This window comes from Maniola jurtina, chromosome 3 (genome assembly GCF_905333055.1).
Source record: "Maniola jurtina chromosome 3, ilManJurt1.1, whole genome shotgun sequence".
NCBI lineage: Eukaryota > Metazoa > Arthropoda > Insecta > Lepidoptera > Nymphalidae > Maniola > Maniola jurtina.
The window spans coordinates 9,808,766-9,836,711 of NC_060031.1; the positions used below are offsets into that span (position 1 = coordinate 9,808,766).

Consider the following 27,946-nt stretch of genomic DNA (forward strand, 5'->3'; position numbering starts at 1 on the left):
GCCAATTAACTAATTGGCAAAATCACATTTTTGGTGCCTCTTGTCAACAGCGAGGTTGATTCCCCTTCTGGGGAGTAAGTCGTCGGCTAAACTTTATAAGTTAATTTTTTGATTACAGCAAATAGTCGAAATCCTCCTACGGAACCCAAAGAATAGCCAGTTGCTATACAAACCAAATAAAAACAACGAGACACCCTACAACATAGACATGAGCTACAACAAAACTATACTGGGCCAAATATTCGGAGCGCGCAAACTGAACACTAACGAAGACAATGAGAACATGCTTGGATACGAATTGTATAGTGCGGCTTTGGCTGACATGTTGTCTGAACCCAGTCTTTCCGTTCCTATCACAGTAGGACTCTACGCAAGGTGGGGATCTGGAAAGTCCTTTTTGCTCAATAAACTTAAAGGTGAGAATGGCGTTATTTTAATGTTGATTCTGGAATTGCAAGCAATAAAAATTCCCGTTTTGTTTGAAAGAAATTTCGCATTATAAAAGATTTAAAAAAAAATATTAATTGCTGAAGTCTATATATATACCAAAGCCACTAATCCGCCGCGCCGCGCTTGCGGTTCTGGTGTGATGTAAAATTTTAGCTGGCATAGCAGGGGGTCTTTTAGTACTTATGATGGAATGCAAGTTCACTGTTCAACCAACTAAATCTGTACAAAAATTATTTGCCAATAAGGAAAAGATGCGGCACAAATTAGCGCTGCCATTTTCGATTTATTTATTTATTGGCACGAGTTATACTTGTTTCGTTGAAGTGAAACTTCTTTACTGAACAAATCGATATGGGTATATCCTTCGAAATTGATATCTGGGGTCGTAAAAAGGCATCTGTTGTATATTGGACTGCATTCTTACAAAATCGATGTTTGGTGATGTGATCATAAAAAAGAAACTTTGCCAAAATTTTTAAAAATGTGCCCGTATTATGACCGTGTTACGAATATAAATTGGATTTACTGTTTGGAGAATACGCGCAATCACTTTTCCCGTGGCAATAATTTAACGCGTGTCCCTCTCTCATTAAGAGGAGATGAAGAACTTCGCGCGGCAGTGGCGCGAGACGGGCTGGGCGTGGTCGTGGGCCGTGGCGTGGGGCACGTGGCACGTGGCGCTGTTCGTGGCGGCCTGCGTGGCCGTGGCGGGCGTGACGCCCTACATAGCCCTGGCGGTGCTGTTCGCACTGTTTGCTGCTCTGTACCTGACCTTCTACCTGCTCTGGTACCTTGGAAATAAGTGAGTAGTGTAATGTGATACGTTACAGCTCTCGGGTTGCAACATCTCATATAAAGAGGTGAAGAATTTCGCGCGGAATTTATTTTCTTTAACAGTGTGAGTTGTATTTTTGTTAAAATGTTAACTTTTCATTTTATTTTAAGGTGCCGAAAACCCAAAAATATAGTGATCATTTGCGCGAACGTAATAAATTTAAAAAGATTGAAAATTTTTTGATTGCCTGAACTCTTTTAATTTTTTATAAGATTTCTGGCTTACCACAAAAACTTTAGACGTAATTTAAACAGACTTCAAACTCGTTTAGCCCATACAAAGGCACGTTTTTAACGTTATTGTTTAAGTTTTTGTTGTGAGAACTTTTATTTTTTCAAGATACATAATTAAACTTTAACTTACCGTTAAATTCATGCAAGTCCAAACTCAAACTGAAACTCAAAATCATTCATTCAAAGTAGGTACTATTGTACACCTTTTAATAGTCGTAATAATTGTTAGATTTGTAAGATGATATAGTGGTGATAATTAATTACGTAAACTTAAAACTAAAGGTACAAAGGGTTTCAAACGTCTGAGAAGAACCCACAACAAACTCAGCCGGGTATTCTTTTTACTATCACCACTTCACAAAATCACTTAATTTATTAGAACTATCAAATCTGTTAAGCAACTCATTCCCAAGCTCTCTTATCATTTAAAGAATGCTGGTTTTGATCAGGTATGAGTGGTGGTGGGCGGACGGCATAGTGGCAGCGCTGGGCAGGCGGTTCGGATCGCTGTTGCTGCTGCTTCAAGTCATGTTTTGCCACCCGCCCGGCCCTGAGGACCCGCGAGCATTACCTGCCACACCTATAAGGTAAAATTTATCTATACTAATATTGTAAATGCGAAATTGTGTCTGTCTGTCTGCTAGCTCTTCACAGCTCAACAGTTTAACCGATTTTGATGGGTACAGAGATAGCTTACATCTCGGGGTAGACCATAGTCTCGTTTTCATCCAAAAGAGTTCCCGCGGGATTCAAAAAACCTAAATCTACGCGTACGAAGTCGCGGGCTATCATCTAGTATTTTATAAAATACTACCTAGGTACTACCTAATAAATTACTACCTTACTACCCATATTATGAATGCGAAAGTGTGTTTGTTTGTTTGTCCTTCAGTCACGTCGCAATGGAGCAACGGATCGACGTGATTTTTTGCATTGATATTAGGTATAATTAAAGACCTGGAGAGTCACATACTATTTATCTGGGAAAATCAAAGTTCCCACGGTATTTTTAAAAACCTAAATTTAGGCGGATGGAGTCGTGGGAATCACCTAGTACTAATAAGTAACTTGGCCTTCTATCTTTATCGGTATCTTTTCTCGCCCTAACCGTTGAGTTGATCTCAAGGGCGTAAAAGGAGTTTGCATCTTGGAGATGGACGAATGAGTAAATTAATAAATAAAATTATTTTCTTTACCATCTCGAAAGCACATAATTATACTGTTTTCTTTGAAATAATTTATGTTTTCTCTTTAAAATACATAGATATTTTTCAGGTTACATCTAAACAATAGTTTTAAAAATAAAAATAAAAAAATGTTGTAAAAGATTACTGTGGATGTTCTAACATATTATGCACGTAGTTACAGTATTATAATCCTAGTGAGTTAGTTCTCACGGTTCAGTTCATTATTTAATGTATTATTGCCCCATCCGAATGCTAATAGGATGACCTTACCCCATTCGAGGTAATCGACAGCTCGAATTAACAACCCAAATTATGATGTGTGTTTCATAGCAGTATTCGCCACGAGTGACAGTTCAATTTCCCCATTAAGGTTCCATCCCAAACTTCAAAAGATTTGTTTAAAAATATATACATATAAGAGATCTATTGCAGATTTCACTTCACGGAAGGTATGAAGAGTGCGGCGGGTCAGGAAGGGGAAGCCATGGTCGTGCAAATGATTGGCAGCCTCGCCGAGGCGCTGGAGTGCCAATATGGGCGGGTTTGCACGCGCTTGGCAAGGGCCTTCCGACCACGCCCGGTCTCCTCTACGTCCGGCTGGAAGTGAGTATAATAACTTGGCATTCTATTATAACATAATGTATAAAAATAAGTAGATATGTTACTAAAGTTCAATGTCCAATATCTCCTGCCGGGTACTGTATCTTGGGTAGTCTGATTTGTTGTCATGTTGTATAACTGCCTTGTCTAGTAGCTAGCTTATTAAAAGAATTCTGCACCAGGATGCGTCAAGTTTTCCTTTAATTTTAGATGGCGCCGGGCATGTTGCATTCCACACATAATCACATTCGAGTTGAGCTTCGCATGCGTGCTCGTCAGTGTGTGCGTGCTCATCATATTCCTCACCAATGAGGACCCATCGTAAGGATATTTCTTTGTTTATTGTGAATACATTTTTTTCTTACTAAAATTTTAAATAATAGTCCTGATATTAATAATAGTAGGTAGGATTCCAAACAAACTATGCAAATTAATAAACTTCTGTTTTATCGAATATAATATGCTAATTGCATACCAAAAATACTTCACACCTACCAAAGGAATATTTGGTAGTACCTAAATACGTTAAAAGATTTTTTGAAAATCTTGAATAAACATCTGTCTAAAATGTGCCGCCAACCAAGAGTTTCCATAATTGTATTTAATTGATTAGCTTCTGATTAATTACAAACAGATAGACGGACTGGGCGAAACCATGAGGTTTCCTTATTTAAGTATGGGACCTTAAAAAACCATAATGAATTTGTAATTGACTGAAATGATAATTGAATTATTAATGTATCAGCGTAAACTTTGATAAGAGCAACTGAGTTTTAATGAATCCCCGTCAGATTACACAGAGACTACTTAAATTTTGCTATCCTAAAACCCAGACCGCATTACAGCGGCGTATAACCTCACGTCAAAATATTCATTAGTCTTTCATTATAACTTGACCCAGTGACGTTATGTTGGCACCATTGTAAATTATACAATAATATACCCTAAGTTTTAAGGAATAAAGCAAACAAAGTCAACATAACGGCAGGGGATACGTTATAGCGAACGATCTGTATGCCGCAATGCGCAGTGACGCGCTGTGCAGCATATGCACCATATGAAATGATTGAAACAATATTTGGACTATTTGTGACGCGCTGAGCAGCGCTACGCAGCGCCGCTGTAATCCGATCTGGCCTTTGGGCTGCGGCTTGGACGACTACGGGAGGCTGGACGAGAGCGATGGTGGAAGTGGGGTGATGATACAATACGGTATTCATTTATATGGTGCCTTCCTGAACGACAGCGGTGCGGACGACGAGGCAGCACAATATAAATGTAGATACGTATTGTATCATCGCTCCGCTACCGCCCCGCCCACCGCCGTCGCCGAGGCCGTGGCTTAAAGGGAACCTCGGATTAGCGTACGCTAGTTAGGCTTGCTTGCACACAACTGAGCGGTCGGTCCCTCAGGCGCCGTGACGTGCGACAGGGGCTGGTGGTGGGCGCGTGCGCGGCCGCGGGCGCTGTGCTGCTCGCCAACCTGTATGCGGGAGCGCGCGCGCTGGCCGCGCTGGCGCTGCCGCCGCGCGCGCGTCTCGCTCGCCTCGCGCGAGCCATCCGCAAGGACCGCGCGCACGCGCTAGCGCTGCGCCCCGAGGTGCAGGCTCTGACGCACACTGTGAGTACTATATCATCACCTATACCTCGCCACACAAACTGAACGGTCGATCCTTCAGGAGGTGCAGCCTGTGATGTGATTGCTGTATTGCTGACTGATGAGGTGATTCGGGCTTCATAGTGAGTGATCGAAGATACCTATATTGCCATCTAGTCTTTCTTATGTACTCTTTTTCAAGAGAAAAAAATCCCGCGGGAACTCTTTGATTTTCCGGGATAAAAAATAGCTTATGTGACACTCTCCAGGTCTTTAAACCACCCATGCAAAAAATCACGTCGATCCGTTGCTCAGTTGCGACGTAATCGAAGGACGAACCAACAGATACTCTCTCTCGCATTTATAATTCCAAAGACATGATTTCGAAAATACTTATTATTGTTCATTTGTAAGGTTTCGTGCCTGGACGCGTTCACGGGGCAACAGACGCGGCTGGTGCTGGTGGTGGACGCGCTGGACAGCTGCGAGCAGGAGAAGGTGCTGGCGCTGCTCAACGCCGTGCACGCGCTCTGCTCCGACCCCAAGAGCCCCTTCATACTGCTGCTGGCCATCGACCCGCACATCATTAGCAAGGTAATATCTTCGTTCAACGATATACTTGCCACAATACCCCTATTAAAAGTTACAACGTAACTATAGTGCGCACGAAACAAGTACTTACTTACTCCACTCTGAAGTTAGTACATGGCGATTTGCGTAGGTTACGCAGACCAAGGATCAAATAAGTTCGGCTGAGATTTGTTTTTGTATATTGATTGATCTGCTTGTTTTGCGCGCACAATACCTGACATCGTCGTCACTAAAGTTACTAGTTTCTTTTGTTTGAAAATATGAATAAATGTGTGGACACATTTACGCTTCTAAATGACAATATGTCAACGCCGCAAATCAGATATATGTTAACAATATTTTGACCAATTAAGTGTCACTATTTTTTATAGTTCTTAAAAAAATTTGTTGGTCCGCCCCTTGAATAACCCCATGTTGAACAACGCCGAAGGGAGTTTTAGGATATTTTAGGAACCGCAATATTTTGAACTGCATATTAACGTGTTGAGTATCGAATTCTGACAGCAGATTTTTTATGGTATTTAAAAATTAGTGGTGTATTTAAAATGTACTTAATTCTGACATTCTTGTGTACTTATAAAATGAAAAGAAAACGAAAAGAGACTTTAAAGAGATAATGCTGGTTCTTGTGCTTATTTAACAATGTTTGAATACCCAATTTATTAAGTTTCAAATGCGCAGGTTGCTTGGATGGAGGTTAGTTCCGTGTTGGGTGTCATATAGATCTGTGTTTGTACTACAAACATGAAAGCCGATGCATTTCGCGAGCTTGCATGTTCTTTCGGTCCTTGTGTTTGATTTCGCCCCTTTTTTAGGGTTCCGTAGTAAAACTGGAACTCTTAGGAAGATGATGAAGGTATACAAAAATAACCAGACTTGTGACATAAATAAATAATTACTATCGTCGTTTAGTCAATCTAAATATCGTGTAGTAAACTTAAAACAAACTGTGTGGGAGAAAAAATTCACATGTAAAATAATTCTATTTCTAATTTATTCTGGTTTTTGGTTTACGGAAAGATATTTTAAAAGCACGACTACGGAACCCTAATTTACGCGTGTTTTGTCACGCACTTGACGAGTTTATTACTATATTATTTGACAAATTGGCCTTTGATGTTGCATGGAATATATCATTTTACGTACGAAATTGCATATATAGAGTATTTTGGTTTATCCTTATTTGAGTACCTACGTTGGGACACGTACGAAATTGCCATGCCGTTGGTGCTAATTCGGTTGTACACACACATCTCTAAACTAAACTTAATTGACATGTCTACAAAATAATGTAACCCTGCTGCTCGATTGCGGTAGAGTTACAGCTTAAATGTCACGATCGCAAACACCTCGGATTGGTTGATACTTGCTCACTATGGGCTACAATGCATTGTGGCAACAATAATAGCATAAATTCAGCCAATCACAATAATTGTGATTGTAATAATGATTGATGCAGGTTTTTCGGAATCGACCTATTGATTCTCAAGGGTACTACTTTTAGACCTGTAATTTGGTTTAATTAAGAAATTCGTGCCCAACTGAATTAGCACCAATTTGTCTAATCGAAATGATTTTGTATTTTGGTGTTGTGTTTACTCATTTCTGAATCTAAAACTATTTTTGGATATATTCTGAACAGGCAGTAGAAATGAACAGTCGTAGAGCATTCTCGGAGAGCAGTATCGGAGGGTGGGACTACCTTCGGAATATGGTGCAACTGCCTTTCTACCTGCAAAATTCTGCTCTGCGCAGAGTAAAGGTGGCCCAACAGACCGCTGCTAGACGTATCCAAGCTCTTGGAGCCGACGATTTTAGCACTTCACTTCAAAGATCTGTAAGTTTTTCATTACATCCATACTAATATTATAAATGTCAGTCTGTCTGTCTGTTTGTTACCTTTTTTACCAGAATACAGTAGTTTATTTGCTCCTTAAATGATAGGTAACAGCTAATCATAACTTTATTTCATTGTCAACGAGCTACCTTAAACGATTTATGTTCTTCATTCATTCATTGATTCATTCATTCTCAGCTAATGAGTCTGTTGAACATAATGTTAAATAACGAATACAATGTGGTTCATTCTGTTGTACCTAGATAATCTCTACATTGAACTAAAACTTCGTCTAAATAAATTGCTTCCCTTTCATAATATTCCCTGCAGTAAGTTATACCACTAGATTTATATACCAATCAATTTAGTTTAGTTTATTTAATTCAATTCAATGATTTATTCAAATCAATTAAATTTAGTGATTATGCACAGCAGAATTAGCTGTAATCTAAGTATAAGCCCTCACTCACTGACTGATTCGTCAACGCCCAGCCCAAAAGTGCCTTTTATAATGTAGGCAAGGAATAATGATTTATTTTCGTAATTCCAATGGTATAAGAAAGAGGATTTATATTTTCGCCGCAGGCTCGTAATATTTTTACTCAAATAGAATAACTCTTGGATTAAAAGATTTGAAAGCAGCATAAAAATTAAATCAGGTGTCAGCCCGTCGCTTATCGTCAGCATCAGAGCTGATGTCAAGCCAGGAGCGCATCAAGGGAGGGCCGCGGAGTGAAGTGCGCGAGTCGCGGGCCGATCGCGCTCCGCGGTTGCGGCCGTCGGAGTCGGTCGCGTCTTCGGTCGCGTCTGGCTTACATCGGCACGGCGCGCCGGCGCCCGCGGGCGGCGCTGCAGACTTGGGTCGCGTGCTACTCACTGATGACTATTTTAGTGATGTCAACCCACGGAGCATGCGACGGCTCATGAACGTGCTATATGTCACAGGTACCTATTCCAATCTATGATGATCTCAACTCCGTTCTCTCCACAAACTTATTCTTATTACAAATCACAAAACTTATCTATAAAATTGAAAATACGGAACCGGCAGGATTCAAAGTTTAATCCTTCCGTCTATCTATGTCATAACTGCTTAGCTAATATACAGTAGGCACCCGGCAGGAAAGATCAGATATCGAACTTAAGAAAGAGATAATCGACAGCTTCGATTTCGTACAACGTTGTCTTTAAGATGAGTGACAGAGACGACGTTCTACGAAGCTGAAGCTGCCATATATCTCTTCTTAAATTTCGATGTGTAATCCTTCCTGCCAGGTACAGTGGTCTGTAACCCCTCCAATAGAAATATTTGTATGCCAAAGGTCGACTGCTCAAAGCCTTCCAAATCGAATTCAACTGGTACCAACTGGCGTCATGGGTCAACTTGACTGAGCAGTGGCCCTTCCGCACCTCGTGGATCATTTACCACCACGAGACCTACGAGGAACACATCGATGACTCCACTTCGCTCAAACACATCTACGAAAAGTAAGTTCAAGATGAAGTATTTAAACTATTTATTCGCATTAAAAGCTGGTGGCATATTTATAAGGACGTAAAGCTGATGAGCTGCCGGGTTTTTTTATGTGGATTCCTTTATTAAAGACTAGAAATGATGCCCGTGACTTGGTACCACGAAGTGATCGTTACGATGGTACCACTCTTCGTCGTAATGTGCCCAAAGAACTTGAGGATTCGCCATTGCCTATCTTCTTCTTCGTGGTAATTTGGCACAGCAGTCGTGGTCACTACGAAGCAACCTCTTTGAGAGCAGATATTATACGTCTCACGAGTATTTGCCACTTTTCCCTGCTGGCCGATAGCCTCGTATTCTCGTGCAAAGGACGACAGACAATAGATTTTATTAGGTAGATTCCATCGCATGGACGATCTTCCTCGCCCTCTGGGTGCCTTTAGCCTTGCACGATAAGATACTCGATGGAGTCACTCTCACGCCGGAAGACGTGTGTCCAAAGAATTTTAATATGCGACTACTAACGCCGAAAGTCATTTAATGCCGAGTTCTTGCCTATTTAGAGTTTAATAATATCTGTGTTTGTAGGGTGAAACCGTCAATAGGCGGAGTACGTGAGGCCATTACGCTTATGGAGCTAGATAGAGACGAGCGCAAGCTGGACGTGTTTCTGAGCTTCCACCGCGCCACGCTCACCGCGGCCGACCTCAAGATATTCCTACCCTTCACCATCAACCTCGATCCGTACATCAAGAAAGTTATTAAAGGTATTTTGTCCAGTACCCTTGAAACCTGTATGCTTGGAAGTTTTCCATAAAATTTTCTAAAGGTGTTTGAGACTGCCAATCCGCACTTGGTCAGCGTGGGGTATGGCCTAAACTAAGAGCGTGCATTTGACTTGCAGCTCGTTCTAGCAATGCGCGGGACTGCAATTACTTTTATACACGTTTTTTGGTAGGAAAAGCCTTCCAAACCGCGCTGTAGATGCATTTTACAATTCGAAATTTCGAAATTTATTGTAAAAGTTTATTTGAATAAAAAATCTTTTTTTTTTATTTCTAGACAATTTTGCATTTATAATATTAGTATGAGTATGATAATTATAATATGTTGATTCAGAGGAACAAGTGCAAGCGGGCGCAGAGGACGACCTCGGCGCGGGCGCCGCGACCGCCGCGTCGTGGAGCATCGGGCCCAACTCGCGACCCGTGCACCCCAAGCCGCTGCATAAGAAACAAGCCGCACAGGTATATTCCTACCTTGTAAGCACCCAGGCTACCAGTACTTTAGATACGTTTATGTACGGACTAGCTGATACCCGCGACTTTGTTCGCGTGGATGTAGGTTTTTTTAAAATTCCCGTGGGAACTCTTTGATTTTCCGGGATAAAAAGTAGCCTATGTGCTAATCCAGGGTATAATCTATCTCTATTCTAAATTTCAGCCCAATCCGTCCAGTAGTTTTTGCGTGAAGGAGTAACAAACATACACACACACACACACACACACACACACACACACACACACACACACACACACACACACACGCACACACGCACACACGCACACACGCACACACACACACACACACACACACACACACACACACACACACACACACACACACACACACACATTATTTTTATATTTCATGTACCAAAATTGTAGTTACAAAGTTATAATAAATTAAGTAGCACATTGGAAATGCTTATCTCTTAACAGAGATTTCTTTCAGCTTCCCGTTCAAGGTTGTGAACTTTACTTTATATTACAGAAAATACCACCAGTCGCTCAACCAACACCCAACACTGCACCACCAGCGCCACCGATGTGGGTGGGTTGGGCCAACCCGCTGATGCCGACGCCGCAAACTTACTCGCACAATGTACAAACGGAAGGTCCGGTGCCGCAAATGGTCCCCGCGGTCGCCGTCAACCCTGTCACGATGTTGCGCACCGCTTTTCCGGGAATGGTGAGTGATATTAACTGTGACTCATGAGAAAAACATATTATTCAATCTAGGATTATGTAAATGATAACAGAGCGTGGATTTGGCCTGCAGCTCGCCCAACTTTTATAAATGAAATGAAATGAAATGAAAAATTATTTATCAAATTTAAGTACTTGCGTTTCGTGGAGTCCTGGCATAATATCCTGGTGTCTCAAATCTTTGAAAATAGCAACCGCTGAGTTTCTTCCGGGTTCCTCTCGGTAATAAAGGCATTCCGAACCAGTGGTAGATTTTTCTGACGATTCAAAAGTACTTGTAAAAGTTTAACTGCTAATTGTGTTTAGCATATAGTAATTGTATGTACAGACGGAGCTAACGTCGCTGCGGCTGTCGAGCCTGAGCGTGGAGCGCGTGTGCCGCGTGGTGGCGAGCGCGCTGGGCGCGGGCGGCGCGGCGGCGGCCGCGGCGCTGCAGCGGCACCGGGTCTGCGGGCTCGTGCTCTCCGTCTGCCATCTTAATGACCTCAAACCGGTAACTATTTTTTTTTAAATTCAGATACAAGTTAACCCTTGACTGTAATCTCACCTGGCGGTAAGTGATGGTGCAATCTAAGATGAAAACTTACTAACCTGGAAGGGATATAGCAGTTTCCTTTGGTTTCTGCACGGCATCGTGCCGGAACGCTAAATCGCTTGGCGGCGCGGTTTTTGCCGGTAGGGTGGTGACTAGTCTCGGCCGAAGCCCACCAGATGACTATTAATCAAAGTTAGTGTGTATGTATGTTTGTTACTCTTTGACGCAAAAACTACTTAACGGATTTTGCTAAAATTTGGAGATAACACATAGGCTTTTAGGGATAACACTTTTTATCCCGGAATATAAAAGAGTTCCCACGGATTTGAAAAATCTTAATCCTCGCGGACGAAGTCGCGGGCATCAGCTAGTGCGTAATAAAAAGCAATGATGAGGTTCAGGTTGGAGCGCCTAAAATATGCCTATTCACTCTTGCTCCTTAGTTATACTTATTTTTTTTGTTTGCAGATATTGGAATTGCCTTTTGGTGACTGGGAGTTATTTAAAATGCTGATACTGAATCTACGCGAGCTAGAGTCGGGTATGCCGATCAACGCGCCTGCTGTAACTGGTACGTAATAAAAATCATTGCCTAAGGGTAAGACCGCACTACAGAATTTCACCGCGCGGTTTTCCTGCAGAAATCTGTGACATATCATAGCAATTGTATGAAGCCGCACTCTCTCAATTCGCATATGTCACAGAATTATGCAAAAAAAAAATCACGCAGTGAAATTTCGCAGTGAGGGCCCTATTATTTATATTTCTACACGTCACACGTTATTAACTTTTATAGCCCAGGATATGTCATCAAACAGTATAAATATTAGATAAAATATTTACAGTATTAACGGAGAAATCGAGTGAAACAGAAACGGAATCAATTAAACCAAGACCTACACTAGAACACCAACGCAGTCGACCTTCGAATGTTGAAAAACAGGTAAATTAAAAACAAATTTTTATTTTTCACTTTAAATAATGTAATAATATTAGCGAGTCTTTTCAAGTCTACATCAGGCCCTAAAGTTTTATAAGTTTATTATTAACCTTCCAGTACTATAAAATTTAATTTAAGTACCTAATTAGGTAAAGGTTTGCTCAAAAATAAATCGCCTCACGTTTTCTTTTACTCTTGCAGCCTTTTACGGAATATCAGGTGATTTTTAAGTTTTAGGCACAAAACAAAATTTAGCATCTCATCATGCACGCATCACTTTTTGATTCTTGATTTATTTTCTTTCTGTGAATTTTACACATTTTCATAATTTTCTTTTTGTTGCATGAACTGGCATTGTTAGGGTTCCGTACCTCATAATGGAAAAGCGGAACCCTTCTAGGATCACTTTTTGTCTCTCTGTCTGCTAGTCCTCCTATCAAGGACCTTTTTCTCAACTTGAAATATCAAGTTCATATTTATACTGAAAGATCAATGGACCCTAATTGCTTTAAAAACTTCAAGTTTCTATTTAAACTCAATGGAAAGTTAGCGTTTCAGAGCGCATTATATGTTTACGTTAATTTACATTACGCGTAGTAGAACCTCAACTACACCTTGAAATTGGGCACAAAAGGAGATCTTGTCTTGTCTTGTAGAGAGGGTCACAAGTAAAGGAAAAGAATCATAACATGATTTTCAAATCTTTTTTATGCGACTTTATATTTATGCATTTATGCATGCATTTTTCACTGATTCGTTGAAGGTTCCATAAGCGCTAACTTTGTATAGGTAACCAAAAATATTAGCGCGAGTCGTACTTGCACTTGGCCAGTTTTTGTTTCTGGAAATATTGACGATTGAAAACTTTTACTACTAAATAAATCTTTTTCGTTCCATGTCTGTTTTGTCTATATTGTTGCATCTCTTTTTGGACTTTCTTGTTTTTGTGTTGTGGTATTGTGCGTAGAAAATAGAAATTTATGTTTATACCTGAACTGTTTATTTTGCGACTTTATTATGATTGACTCCTTTATCGGTCGATCATACGGAACTCGAGAGCCCTTTTACATCGATGACGAATCGATAAAATAATACATCGAGCAGATCGATTAGATGTACCTAGGTAGTAATTACTGTCGATTGACATCTCTAAGTCTCGGTCTACTACCGGTTGATCAGAAGAATGTTATATAAATCGCGCAAAACAAGTAGGTTGTCCACTTGTAACAGTTTGCAGTCCACCTGTGGCAAGTAGTAACTTTGCTCAGGGTTAAGACATTGTTAAAACGAGACAGCGTAATATTGCTGGCATAAATCTATCTCGTTTTAACTGAAACTTAAATCTGAGCAGTCGAGTGCGTAGGTACGCTCTATAGATCTCAGACATAGACTAAGGGTGAGATTTATAGAACGCATTTTGACTTTACTCAGACTTAAGATTGAGTTAAAACGAGACAGATTTATGTGAGAGATATACATCTGTCTCGTTTTAACTCTGTCTTAAGTCTAAGCAAAGTCAGAGTGCGCTCTATAGATCTCATCCTAAGGCCAATATACAAGCCTGGTTGAGATCTGTTTTGTACAATGCACAGTCATAAGCCTCTCGTTCAGACTGGGCTACTTGTTTTGCGTGCACTATACTATACATAGGATATGGGAAAACCTAATGTTCATTTGACATTAAACAGGTTACGTTGGAGGAGCAAATGATATGCGGCGCGCTCCAAACACTCAATGAAGAAGCGATGGAGGACGTCCTCCAGTCCGAGCCTACCGCGCCCTCAGGTGAGGCCCTGCGCACCATCCGCGAGACCCCCTCCGCGAGCTCCCCCACACTCCTCACCCCGCCCACGCCGCAAACCCCCTCCCCCGCATTCACCGACTCCTCCTCAGAGGGCGAGCGTCCTGACCACGTCATTGTAAACCTCCCCGATGACGTTTTCTTGTAACAGTTCCAATTGGGCCCACGTTACATCTATTTGCTAATCGCAGACATATTAAGCTGATCGCACATTAGGTCGCCTCCAATTTGAAGCGTGTTGTATGAGTCACCGACGCGCGTATTTCAAATGTATAAAAATTCACAACTCGCGTATGAAACGTGTATTTTATTTAAGTTAACCAAAACGTGCGTCAAACACTCCAGCGTGCAAGCGCGTACAATGCGCTTCATTTCGAAGACAACCTTTGGTACACGCGTAAATGTACGATGATGTTGTGCGCAAGCGCTCGCACAAAATCATTTAACACGTCGCACATTGAAAACAAAAATGATCCTATCCAAAATATCGATCTTCAAAACGGCCATTCATGCGTTCAGTACTAAAAATAATAAGCCTAAAACAACAAAGTATAAATTGATACTATAATAAGTCATGGAAGAGAAAATTCTTTAAAAAGAACCTAGTTTTTTCCACAGAATTAGATCAGATGTAGTTGCAACTCGGAACTGCCAATTTTTGGATAGTGCCATTATTGTTTTATATGTGCGAGATTTGCGTAAAAAGTTGCTTACGCAGGCTTGGAAAGCTTGCACTTAGATACGCGCGTAGCCACCTTTCTTCGTCGACTATTCTGATGCAGCTATGCAGGTTCTAAGGATGCCAACCTTATGTATCGACGTAAACGGTGTAGCCACTTTTACAGCCTACAGAGAAGCACGTAGCGAAATTATTGACAGTCAGACGCGTGTCGATATGTGCAATCAGCATGTGTCGGCGAAAAATCAAACAATTTTAGTAGGAAAGCAATGTTCCTATTTTATAAGGAAATAATTTATTTAAATTCTTATTTTTATTGTATTGCTGGACTATTGTCACGCGTGTTTCTTGCATAGTCTATACGCTTAATTTGGGAAGAGGGATTTATTAGTAACTAGGGTTAAAAAACATGCCTAATATACTTTCCAAAATTATATTTTGATTTGTTGTACTTAATAACTAAAACTTCGTATTATATTAAGTCTGTCTTGTTTGGAGCATTGACACATTCGATATCCGGTTAAAATAAAAGACAAGAAACTTTAATATCGTTAGTTAGACTAATAACAAGATCTCATGTTGCCATCGTACGAGTAGATATTGTTTTAGATCTTCTTTTATGTTGTCATCAGTATTTTAGATTCAATTTATTTATAAGCTTTTTTGCCGTACTTATTTACTTACTTAGTACTTTGTTTCTAGGCTGCCTTCGCATATGACGTATCGCACGACGCTAGTCTGATGTGAAGGCAGCCTAAGCGTTTAAACATCTCGAGGATGTTAATTAAGCTGTAGTTTATTTTACTATAATTTTAGTAAGAGTACTTAATAATCGTTTTGTAACTTATTTAAATGTTATAAAACTTTGAATTCCACTTAATGTGATGTAGACAATTGCACGCACTCGAGGCTATTGTGATGTATATTTAAATTGAAGAAAGTAGGGTAGTTACCTATCATTTAGCATTCCTGTTATTTTGCAATAATGTAGATAGTAAGATAAAAGTTTATGTTGGCTGTGGCCTTTTAATTCGGTTGTGATTTATTATGAGCACATTTCGACTTGCCTTCCTATTTTTTTTAAATGATGCTGAATGTGCCATAATCATTTTGATAACTTTTATCCACAATCCTTTACATTGTGAGTTCTAACTATGTTTTCTAAAAAATATGTTGCGTCCTTCGAATCGCTTTTAGGAACATAAATATATAAGCATAAATTGTTATTGTTAAATCGGAGAGTACTTACGACGTAAATAGATACTTATTGAAATATTATTTAGTATACAAAATAATTGAAAATGTTGAAATGTTTTCCAACTATCGTCGTGTTTCGATACTTAAAGTAATGAAATCCTATCGGTAGTTTCACATTCGTTGTTGTGTCAGATCTGATCGTTGTACATATCTCTGTAGCATACCTACATGTCTTATACTTCCATCGTATATAATACGTATGATAGCATTCCGTAGATAAATATTATAATGCAAATAAGATAAATAAATATAAGATGAACAAATTCCGTGGTTTTATTTTCCGCCCCCGAATCACGCGGAGGACGCTCGCGCGGTCGCCGCGGCCGCGCGGCGTGCTCGCGAGCGTCCGCGGCCTCACGCAGCGCCTTGCGTTTCAGACGAGGCCGGCGAGCCGCGCGCGCCCGCCGTCTGCTTCAGCGTCGAGAACGAGGAGGACGACGACGGCCACATCACGTTCACGGCGCGACCGCGGGCGCGCCGCGCCGCCGCCCGCGCGCGCCCCTCCTCGCTGCGCCTGCCCGACGACGCGCCGCGCCCGCCCGCGCGCTCGCTCTCCGTCGACGACTCCACGCGCACCGGCTCACCCGTGCTCGACCTCAAGCTGCGCAACTTGCGCCGAACCGCCGACATCCTCCGGAAAGTCGGCTCGGCCGAGCGGCTCGCGAGGATCAAAGATAAGATCATGTCCCGCGCACCGGGCTCGCGAGACCGCAGCCCGCCGCGCGACGAGACGGCCAGCGACGACGAGTCGGCCCCCCTGGTGTCGTCGCCGCCCGGGGCCGCGGTGCGGTCGGCGCGGCTCGCCTCTCCGGCCGCCGCGCGTTCCGATTCGGGCGCGCTCGTCGCGAGACCGTTGGGCGTGGAGTGCGCCGACCGCAGTCCGCAGGACGGGACGGCGAGCACTGATTTCTCGCCGCGCTCGGAAACGACGGATGCGGAGTCCCCGCGGGGCAGCGCGCCAGACTTCGACTTGATGCCTGAGAGCAAGAGCGAGGCGCGGTCGGCGGCGCGGGTCCGCTTCGCGCGCGAGTCTAGCGAGACGTCGTTGTCGAACATGCTCGAGCCGTACAATCTGAGGCTGCTGGCGCACGGCACGTCGGACGGCTCGCGCGGGCTGTGGCGGCAGGACGCCATGGACTCGCTGGACTCCGGGCCGCCGTGGCCTCCGCACGAGCCCGACTCGGCGGTGTGAGGATTAGTGCTGCTCCCGGAAGGAACCGACTACCGGCGCCGTGAGAGGCGTCGCCCGCGCGACATACGCACAAACGGTGACGCGAAAGCAGCTCGAAGCGTTTAAAGGCAATATTGCACAGCTTTAAATTCTCAACTCGTAGATGGCCTGTGTAAACTTTACATTATGTATAATCGCTCCTATATATTTGTTACTGCAGTATACGATAAAATAACGCTAGGTAGAATACCTACCTGTACTTTAAAACGTACTATGTAATTTCACCGAGATTGGAGTTGCTTAAACGTAATCATTGTAATTGCATTTGCTTAGTATTATTTCTTCAGAAATGTGATATAGGTACTTATTCTTAAGAATATGGAAATATACATTTTTTTGAATAATCTTAAATGTTTATAGTTAAAATGAAACCTCACTAACAATGATGACTAGCAGGGCAAATAAACTCTGATTTGACCCTTGTTAATCTAGCTTCCTTGTCTTATTAGCTAATTGCGTAGGTTATGATCAGATAAGGTACGTTAAATTAATCGATCCGAAATCCTGGTAGCCAATAATGGCCCAAATGAGTAAATAATCTATCTGTAATCCGTCGATATGTTACTTAGCAACAATGTTATTTTTCAAAAAAATTGCAATATGTTTAATCTAAGCAATTTCTATTATATTATATAACAATGTTGTTAAGTAACCAATCGACAGATTAAAGAATAGGACTTAATTTTGGCTGTAAAGCATAGTACGCGATCGGTCGAAATGGCAAACGAGGTGGGGGGACGCCCCACACCCCCGCGATTATCCGCACCGGTTTAGCGCGGGGGTTTAAGGCGCATTTTCACTAGGCGACATGTCGCAGATACTTGTCGCTCGACATTCACGTAGTTGTCTCTGTAAAAGTTGTGGGACAATGTCCCGCGACATATGACTCGTTCTCATTGGCCAGTCGTGATCAGTATGTCGCCCGAGGAAGTAGTGCTGTTCAGTGCAGTGGAACACAAAGCGACACACGTTCTCACCACTCAAAACCTGTCCGGCAATTGTCGAGGGACACGAAGGTCGCGCGCGTCGACGCTCGCAGACCATCGACTAGCGACAAGTTGCGCGACACGTAAATATCCCAAGCGATGTCGGACGACGTCGGGCGACATGGCGCGGGACACGTGAATTTCGTGTCGAGCGACAGAGTCGCGCAACAAATGTCCCCTAGTGAAAATGCGGCTTTATCCTTTTCTGCAGGGAACATTATAAAAGGGATAACAGTACATTTAGATGGCTTTTTTTTAGTTTAGAGAATCGTATGTTACGTTCATAATATAGATAATAAGCATGGTATATAAAATTAGTGCTCGCTTGGCTGACGTGTAAGAAGATACATAGCGCACGAGAATAGTAGAGATAGCTCTCTACGAATGTGACCCAAGTGGTGAGTGGGTTAAGTCTTAAGTCGTATGGATCTGTTTTTTTTTTTACATATCGGTATCACAGTAATATTATAAAGGTGTAAGTTTATGTGCGTGTCTTTATGTTTGTTACCCTTTCACGCAAAAACTGCTCGACGAATTTGGCTGTTTAGAATGGAGATAGATAATACCCTGGATTATCACATAGGCTACTTTTTATCCCGGAAAGTTAAAGAGTTCCTACGGGATTTTTAAAAAACCTGTATCCACGCGAACGAAGTCGCGGGCATCAGCTAGAAATAATATCATCGATATGAATGTTTTAAATACCCACGTACTTAAAATCGGGTCGCAAAACAAAACGCATTGGAAATCAAATCAAATTTATTGTTCACTATTATAAATTAAGTGTAATATACCAACAAATTTTATAAGTATATATCAGAGATCACACGAGCGCATCAAATTGGTATACGACTACTGGTCTATAAAATAACAAAATCAATTTAACTACATCACTATAACGAAATGGAAATGCTACATAACGCTCTATTCAAGTTTTGGCGTTGAACTGTCGGCGACGACTGACTGATCGTGCAACCTGGAACATGGTAAGAAAAATGGTATAACAATAGACGATACTTAATCTTACATTCTTTTGACATTTAAAAGATTATTTTAATACAATGTGATGTCTGAGCTCGTTTCCGTTTCGCTTTCTTTAAAACCTTTTTGTTTATTAAAGTTGTAGGTTATCAAGTACCTATTACATTACAAGTTTTACTTAAAATAAAATTCAAGTTTTTTAGGGTTCAGTACCTAAAGGGTTCCCGGGATCCTATCACTAAGCCTCCGCTGTCCGTCTGTTTGTTTGCAGGGTGTAGACTTTATCTCATGAACCGTAATAGGTATAGAAAGTTGTCAGTGTATTTCTTTTGCCGCTATAGCAAATATAATAAAAACCCAAAAAGGCGAATTTCGAAATTGCCGCCATGCAAATTTGAAAAAAAGTGAAAAGTACATAGTATTAGTATATCTATATAGTATAGTTATGTAGTATTAGTATATCTATATAGTATAGTTATATAGTATTAGTATATGATGGCACGGGACCCTTCGTGTGTGAGTTCAACTCGTACTAAACCGGTTTGATTACAAAGAACGTAAGATTTGCCTATTCCCTTCTTCTGATTGAACGATATCAATCGTCCACGACAGTTGAACAGAGATGGTAAGCAACGATAATAGTCGATATAAATAGAGCCACATATTAGCTATTTTACACATTAATTAACGTCAACTCCCTGTAGGTACCAAAGATGATCATAACACGAATAATATTATATCAATCAATATATCAGAGATACTAGTTCTTTTTTTTTATTCAAAACGACTAGTCTTATATACAAAACGCCACATGCCTTCAACATTCTAAAAGAAACGATTACAGATTTAAAAAAATATTTCTGTAAATGTAACAATAACTTAATATAATTTTTTACAGTAAATCGTTGAAACTATAATATAATTATCCACTTTTTAAATTTTCTATAAATGATGATAGCTTAAAAAATATAATAGATGAGTAACTACCTACCCCTCAAGAAAGTTAGAACTCTAAAACGGACGATAAAATAATAAAATTGAAAAAATGATTAAGAATCGGCTGTATGAAATTCATAATTTTAGAAGATAATTCTTAAAAGTAAACTTTCACTAGTAAAAGCAGCATCGAGTCGCAATGGATTATGTAGATATACATAATACTTGGACGAATTAACCACTTGGTCCAAGAGATTATAAGAATAATTGTTGTTTGTTGTGGAAATACTAAGTGGGCCTCTCACCTATGGTGCAGGGTGCGCAGAGCACACGGGCGCAGCGTCTTGGGGTGCGCCGAACACCAGTCGCGGTGCGCTCTCTTGAAATTATTTTCTTTGAATTAACGACAAAGCTTGGCTTTTCAGGGATATTACTTAGCCTCCGTTGTCCATCGTCCGTCTATCTGTCAGGGGGCTGTCTGTATTTTGTGAACCGTAAAAGGTAGTTGAAATTTTCACAGAATATGTATTAATTATATTTTCGCTATGCCAACCCAAAATGGCCGCCATGAAAATAAATAAAATTTATGTGTTTTTTCTTTACGTACGGAACCCTTTATGTACGAGTTAACTCTCATTAGACCAGTTTTTATTTATTCCTGTAAGCCCTAAAGTGTTTTACTCGTCTTCACGGGTTCATGAGGGAAGGGCGCGCAAACAAAGTAAACAGGCTATTGCTTCTCAACATCATTGCACGAATTTCCGATCACTGATAGAAATGTTCCATATTAATAGCGCACGAGCCTGAGGTCGCCAGGGTATTGATTGCAGCTTCACGCTTACGGCTACACGGGTTAGAGCCCACCCTGGTGAAAGAGACCACTAAAGTACATTTTCATAAGCATTCGTCGGCCGCGTACAGCGCTCAGCGTCACCCGGTTTCGGTCGTGGCTTACAGCGTTTTTTTTTTCTAACAAAAAATAGCGAGCAAACGAGCAGGCGGGTCACCTGGTGTTAAGTGATTACCACCGCCCATGAACATTCGCAGCACCAGAGGTACCACCGATGCGTTGCCGACCAGTGAGGCCATTGTAACAAACCACGGCATTACATCGAGGATTTCTCTATCGTAGATTTTATTAATAGATATTGATTAAGTATCTTATAAATATTCGAGAAATAATGAATACCTAATTTTTTTTAAAGTACATAAATTGATTCGTCTACTGTTTAAAATTGACGCTACTAACTGTACAGTACCTTAAATTTTAAACCTTAAAATCGATTTTTGTCATAAAATGTAAATCAAATATACAAATAAAATGAAAATTTAATAATACAGCCATAACAATAAGTCTAAAGTCGCTTGAAAAATAAAGTTTACATGGTAGTTGACATAGCATATACTTAATTTTAGTTAATGTGTGTACAACTCATATATGGGTAGAGAGTAACTATTTGGACTAATGGCCAGTACGCAATCTGTTGCTTCGTAAATAGTGTAGTGTCCACACACTTTAGCTGCATAAAAACTTCTACTAAGTAAACATGATTAACTAAGCACTAAACAGTGTCATTGTGTTTGGTACTAAACATTTAAGCTTGGTCAAACTTAAGCGGAAAGCCCGTCCCGACGCCAGTCGCTAGCGCCAAGTAACTTGCACATTTTAGTTGTAATTAGTAAACGTAAGCAGCGTCCGCTGCGCCATGTTACGAAAAAAATATTGTTTTGCTACACGCTGCGATGCGAGTGTTCTCGCTCGCGTCGCGTGTTACATATTAAATCAAAAAGGCTTAGGTACTTTCGCAAGTCGCATCCCGCATGGAAATCAGCTTGACCGAAGCTCAAAAAGCTCAAAGCTTGATGTCAAACAGAATGTGTACTTGCTATTAAAATACATTACACAATGCGGAGACGATTTAACAAATTCACTAATTAAGTATCACACTTCAAATGACTGTTATTTTGCCGACACGAGTGGATTGTTCGTCGATGACCTTGTCGGGCGGGTCCGCGTCGGGGTTGGGCGTCTTCCGGTTGTCCTCGTGAAGGTGTTCGAGGACGTCCTCCGCGTCGGAGGGGTCGGCCGCGTCGGACACGTCGAGCTTGTCGTCCAGCGAGTTCTCCGACGCGGTGGAGGGTGCCGTCGAGGGCGTGGTGAGCGCGCTCCACCAGCCCGACAGCGCGCCGCGAGCGTGCGACAGCGCGCCGCCCACCGCGCGCGACGTGCTCGCCACGGCGCGCCCCGTGCTCGCCACGGCCGCGGTCACCTTCCGCCCGCCCTCCGTCGTCGACATTGTACTGTGGGATACGTTCAAGTTAAATATTACATCTCTTTCGTTTTCTTATCAACCCTAGAATAAACTTAACAAAAAGTAAGAGCATTTCAAAATTTAACTAAATCAGATTAAGCAGTTTGGTGCAAGTGTGTGCAAAAAAGCTGTGGACGATAGTAGACGACACTGCCGTCGTACCACATTCTGTAACTCTTGATAGATCAGGCAAGCTCCACACGTTACGGTCTTACGCTGCCTGAATCTAGAGGCTCCTTGCCACCTGTCCACCTAGTGGTGCAGTCAGCACTTTGATACCCCCAGGACTATTGATTCGGAATTTCTCTACGTCATCAAATCAGAAATGAGGAGATCCGTAAAAGAACCTGAGTAACCGACATAACTCACGAGTTGGGAAGCTGAAGTGCCAACAGGTGGGGCACATAGTATGTAGAACCAATGTGAATTACATACTTATTTGGTATATGTAAAAATATTGTTATGGTAGTTTCATAATTATATAGATCTAAATACTAATACAAATATTTTTATTTTGAGCCACAATCACACCAATATACATGTGCAAACTCAAATCTTTTTCCACTAAAGATGCTCACACTCTAAGAAACAATACAAACATTGATAAATGATGTGGACATGGCTTTGAGATATTACTTACTGGGCAAATTTCAGTTTCATGTCAGATACAGAGAGTTGACCGCTGAAGGGATGCATGGGCATCAGATTCACAAAAGCTTCTATGTCCGCATTATTTGTCGCCTTCAACCACTTCTCGTATGCAGGAGTAGCTTTGAAAGCGCTCATAAATTGAGTATTATAAGATTCTATCTCCCTGCTGCCCTCTGTAATAAAAACAATGTGAAATAAAATTGTAAGTCATGTGGGTCTACTGGTGATTTTATTTTAATTAATTCCATAATATTATAAATGCGAAAGTGTGTCTGTCAGGCATGAATTCACATTATGCTCCTTGCGAACACGCTTAAACGTGTTCGAAAATACGCGTGTTTCGACCAGTCACCAACGCTCTGTGCAGCGAGTGAAAAGTTGATATTTCGATAAACTTCACGAGATGCTATGCTATCGCTGTCTATAATGTCTGCTACGCTACCCCTGCAGTAAAAACTGCCAATAAATATAATTGAAAAACAAAGTTTCGTAAACCATAGAGTTAAAGTAAGTAAAATATAGTTTGCACATTTGAGTATACCTAAGTAAACTAAATTACCTGGCAAAAGTGATGTCCTCATTAAATAAATCAGATAACTTGCGAATTGATCTCGTATCCACGCGTCGCCCTGCGTGGAAGCGTGGCGCACCACGTGGTCGGCGAACCGCAGATCTTCCGTGCCCAGAGTTAGCTGTCTCCTGAGACCCAAGTCCGCTGTCTCTATCCTCATTTCATTAAGCTCAACTAACACATCAAACAGTTGCCTTTTCTGTTTAAAAAGCACATTCGAAGCGCCAACAACAAATCCATGCACACTCGGATCAGACAACAGGTCTAAGTACTGCAGGGACAGGTATGGTAAGCAAATATACCCATCTTCAAACAGTGGTAATGGAAATCCACATTCAGTTTGGTCAATCTGCCCCGTCAGATTGTACAGCCCATCCACGCTCATGTCCCTTGCCATGGTCGGGCTTTGCTGGGCATCTGTGGGTTTCTGTGATTTATATTTTTCACCGATGCTGTGGCACTTTTCTCTGCCACCTGACAGCTCCTGTCTATCCACCACATCTGATAAAAGGGAGTCATCAAAACTTTGTCTGCTCACCCTATCCTTTTCCTCTAACATATTACCAGTTTCTTTTGGTGAGAGCTCCTCCTCAAACTGATTTGTACCATTTACAAGAGCATCGTTAAGAATTATTGTGTTGCCATCGATTACATCTGTACATTTATCTTCTGGCACAATTATTGGGACTGGTGACATTGGCCTGGATAGCCTAAAATGTGTAATATTTGTATTAAAAACATTTCATCACAATAAGTTCCAGTAGTCTATTATTCAATTCAACCACTTTAAAATTCACTCTAAACCATTCCCGAGCATTCACCCAAGCCTTCAACAGCCCCTTAGCCTACCAAGGCTTAAGTTGACTTTCAACATATGTTTACTGTTTACACATATCCCCAAAACAGAATAACTGAAATTTTTTAAAAAGGGAAAATACACTAGCTTTTTGTATCTTAGTAGATTAAAACAAGTGTAAATTAAAAATTTTCAACACCCCCGACAAATCATTTTCAAATAAATAATTATGTATATCTAGGCAACGTCCATCTTGACAACTTGACATTTGTCAATTGACACTTGAATATTATGAACCTAAGGGTTATCTAACCTTCTTTTCTACAAGAAAACTAGAAAATAGCTGATAACTTTTAAACGGCTGAACCAATTTTTTTGGATTATAGCTAAGAACACTCTCGATCAAGCCACCTTTCAAACAAAAAAAACTAAATTAAAATCGGTTCATTCGTTTAGGCGCTACGATGCCACAGACAGATACACAGATACACAGATACACAGACACACAGATACACAGATACACAGATACACACGTCAAACTTATAACACCCCTCTTTTTGGGTCGGGGGTTAATAAATTATTATATCAATTAATGCTACTCAAACTGTCTGTTTCTTGGTGGTTCTTCTTGGTAGGAAAGTCATTCCAAGCCAGTGGTATCAGCATTTGCCGATTCAAAAGTACTTGTGAAAGTTTAATTGAATAAAGAATATTTTGATTCAGCAGAAGGTTGTAAATCATGCTACTGACTCACTTTACTAAAATTATTCATCACAATATTATCTTATAGGAATAATGGAATAGTTAGATAAATCAAACACAATTGATAAGATAAATTAATAATAACAGAAAGTAAATTACTAATGATTCAAGTTTCTGCTTGATTTTATTTGTAAGGAACAAATCCCCACATACTCAAACACATCATCAAAGAGGAAATTTAATTTTTGAGTTTTGACATTTGGTCCATTCAGTCTGGCTTCATCCATTGTTTAGATGAAATTCAAAATGTCACCTAAACAAGGTGTCCTCAATGTGTGTCAGTAATCAGTGATAAAATAACATGCAGTCTAACAGCCAACATTAATAAGTAATCTGGTAAAAATATAATATTGATAAGTAAAGTATCAATATTTTATTTTAGACTAGCTTGATGCCCGGAACTTCGTCTGCGTGGATTTACGTTTTTTAAAATCCTGTGGGTACTCTTTGATTTTTCGGGATAAAAAGAAGCCTATGTGTTAATCCAGGATATAATCTATCTCTATTCCAAATTTCAGCCAAATCCGTCCAGTGGTTTTTTAATATTATTAGGATTAGGATTACAGATAATTGTTTTTATTAACTAATGCTGAAACAAGCAAACTTAATCCAAAGTCAAGTTGTCAGCCATGCTATACATAATAATAACATACTTACACCACATTAGCAGATTGTGATAATCCATGCTCCAAGCACTGTGGCAAGAGTGACACAAGAGTCAACAGAGTGGCTGACAGTGATCCTGCTGGGGATCCATATATAAGTATTTTTCTACGCAACAGGAGCAGTTTGAATAACAATAAAGCTTTATGTCTCCAGTTTTCAACTATTTTTTGCACCGATAAACCTGTAATTTTCAAATTTATTCAAACATTTTCTGCTTGTGTTAGTCTATGGGGGGGGAGGGTCATTGTCATAGTCTGACAGCTATAATGTGGCAATCAAAATCATCTCTGATTGGCTGAAAATTTTTCACTATTAGCTGATTGTTGCAGCAAGAATACCATAAATTCAGTCAATCAAAACAATTGAGACTGATGCAGCTTTCACAATCAATCAGCTGGTCTCTCATATGCTCAAACTATCACTAGATTTTGGTAATTTTATGTCATAACAAATCCAATATAGTAAATATGAAAATGAATGTAACAAACAGCATCTATGTCACATTGTTGGGGTAGCTTGTTTTATTTATTTTATTTTGAAAACAAGTACACATTTGTGTTTAATGTTCTCGTATTAAAGAAGAGTAGATACATGTATTCATGTTTATTTGATTTCCAGACATCTGTAAAAACTAGAATAGAGCCGTAGGCACCAACACTAACAATAGCCCATCATTACGATGTATAAATAAAGTGCATACCTTCCAGCGTTTGATCTATTTGGACAGGGCAGCTATTTAAGTGTTTAAAAGCATCTTCTAATAGTTTTGTTTGTGAGAAATCTCCCTGCAGGAACCATGCTCGCACAACTAATTCCATTTTTATGGCAAGACGACCAAAAAGGGGTGCTCGACATATTACACAAACACTTTTTTGAACAGAACTTCTTGTCATATCTTCCGTTTTTTGGGCCACTTGCTACAAATAATTAAAATTTGTTTATATAGAACAATAACAAGATTTGTTATTATTGTATCAGAAGCCCTTGGCGACTGTTTGAAACTTGAATCTATTTTAACATATTATGTACAGCCAGATTCCACTGTATCAATTTTGATTTTGAATCCATCTTAGCACAATAATGGAAGAATGAGTGATGACATTTCCTCTGGCGTAGAGGTGAGCACTGTGATCTTATTAGTGGGAGGTCCCAGGTTTGATTCTTGGCAGGGGAAATTTGGCATTTCACAACTCTAAATTTTCTGTGGTCTGGGTCTGGTGGGAGGCGATTTAGCGTTCCGTTTTGTGAGTGACAAACACAGTGTACTGATGAACATTTTTTTAACACAAATTTCATAACAGTTTCAGAGAAGATAAATATATAATAGACAAACCTCTACAGGAATTTGGCGAAAACATGATATACCATACACAGTGTGAGCAGGTTCAGTCAATCCTGGCAAACTAAAAAATATTGTATCAGAGAGGTAGTTATGAGAGCCATCAGGCAAGGCTAGAGCTGGAAGGTAACGCCAAGCCGCAGGAAGCTCCGAAGGACGGCCAGGAATTAATTCAGGATAACAATGTTCAACCTAAAAATAAATTCAGAGATGAGACATTATAACTTACAAATCAATGTTACAAGCTATCCCCACAGTATGAGTCCGACATCGAGAGCATAAGATCATTTAAAACATTTATGAAGGAAGGTAATATTCTACCTATTTCGATTATTTACAAAAACTATTGATTTGAAAGTATTATGACGCCTACCTGGCAACCTTTTTTATGATGGAAACCCACTACGATAATATTTAATACTGGATCATTTATAAACGACATGCTTTAACAAAGTAATGCCCTTGTTAAAAAATACAGTCATGCTCTTGCTATCATATTTTAATTTTATTTTCAATAATTATTCACTTTCAACTTCACATGACACATTTTTACTGTGATTTTTATTTTTTACAATAATTACAAATCACAGACACAGAACACAGAATCACAGACCGTTTACACGTTTACAGAATATTATTACCAGCACCAGTTCTAGCCCTAGCCCATAGTTAATTTTTTTTAACTTGTTTTACGGCTCTGGGTACTAGCTC

The 27,946-nt window shown here is 40.5% G+C and overlaps 2 protein-coding genes across 5 annotated transcripts in view; one reads left to right on the forward strand and one right to left on the reverse strand.

Annotated features, from left to right (window-relative positions):
- LOC123880981 (kinase D-interacting substrate of 220 kDa) overlaps positions 1–17,581 on the forward strand; it is a 73,414-nt gene extending 55,833 nt beyond the window's left edge. For 3 of the 4 annotated variants that reach the window (XM_045929440.1, XM_045929437.1, XM_045929439.1), the window contains exons 9-27: positions 119–416; positions 1,045–1,252; positions 1,968–2,105; positions 3,138–3,308; positions 3,516–3,626; positions 4,719–4,926; positions 5,317–5,496; positions 7,136–7,330; positions 7,990–8,275; positions 8,653–8,818; positions 9,393–9,571; positions 9,924–10,051; positions 10,578–10,775; positions 11,121–11,285; positions 11,796–11,898; positions 12,173–12,270; positions 12,469–12,486; positions 13,956–14,052; positions 16,382–17,581. In XM_045929440.1, coding sequence (XP_045785396.1) covers positions 119–416; positions 1,045–1,252; positions 1,968–2,105; positions 3,138–3,308; positions 3,516–3,626; positions 4,719–4,926; positions 5,317–5,496; positions 7,136–7,330; positions 7,990–8,275; positions 8,653–8,818; positions 9,393–9,571; positions 9,924–10,051; positions 10,578–10,775; positions 11,121–11,285; positions 11,796–11,898; positions 12,173–12,270; positions 12,469–12,486; positions 13,956–14,052; positions 16,382–17,196 — 3,762 coding nt within the window. In that variant the 3' untranslated portion in view covers positions 17,197–17,581. The remainder of the gene's footprint in view (positions 1–118; positions 417–1,044; positions 1,253–1,967; positions 2,106–3,137; positions 3,309–3,515; positions 3,627–4,718; positions 4,927–5,316; positions 5,497–7,135; positions 7,331–7,989; positions 8,276–8,652; positions 8,819–9,392; positions 9,572–9,923; positions 10,052–10,577; positions 10,776–11,120; positions 11,286–11,795; positions 11,899–12,172; positions 12,271–12,468; positions 12,487–13,955; positions 14,053–16,381) is intronic. The other variant, XM_045929438.1, reaches the window with a different exon arrangement.
- Positions 17,582–19,548: 1,967 nt separating this feature from the next.
- LOC123880984 (late secretory pathway protein AVL9 homolog) lies at positions 19,549–27,864 on the reverse strand. The gene is made up of 7 exons (XM_045929458.1): positions 27,609–27,864; positions 27,230–27,427; positions 26,597–26,813; positions 25,888–26,077; positions 23,661–24,382; positions 23,091–23,274; positions 19,549–22,439 (listed from the first exon to the last, which is right to left on the reverse strand). The coding sequence occupies exons 1-7, from the start codon at positions 27,675–27,677 to the stop codon at positions 22,088–22,090; spliced, it is 1,932 nt and encodes a 643-aa protein (XP_045785414.1). The 5' UTR covers positions 27,678–27,864; the 3' UTR covers positions 19,549–22,087.
- Between the last annotated feature and the right edge of the window lie 82 nt (positions 27,865–27,946).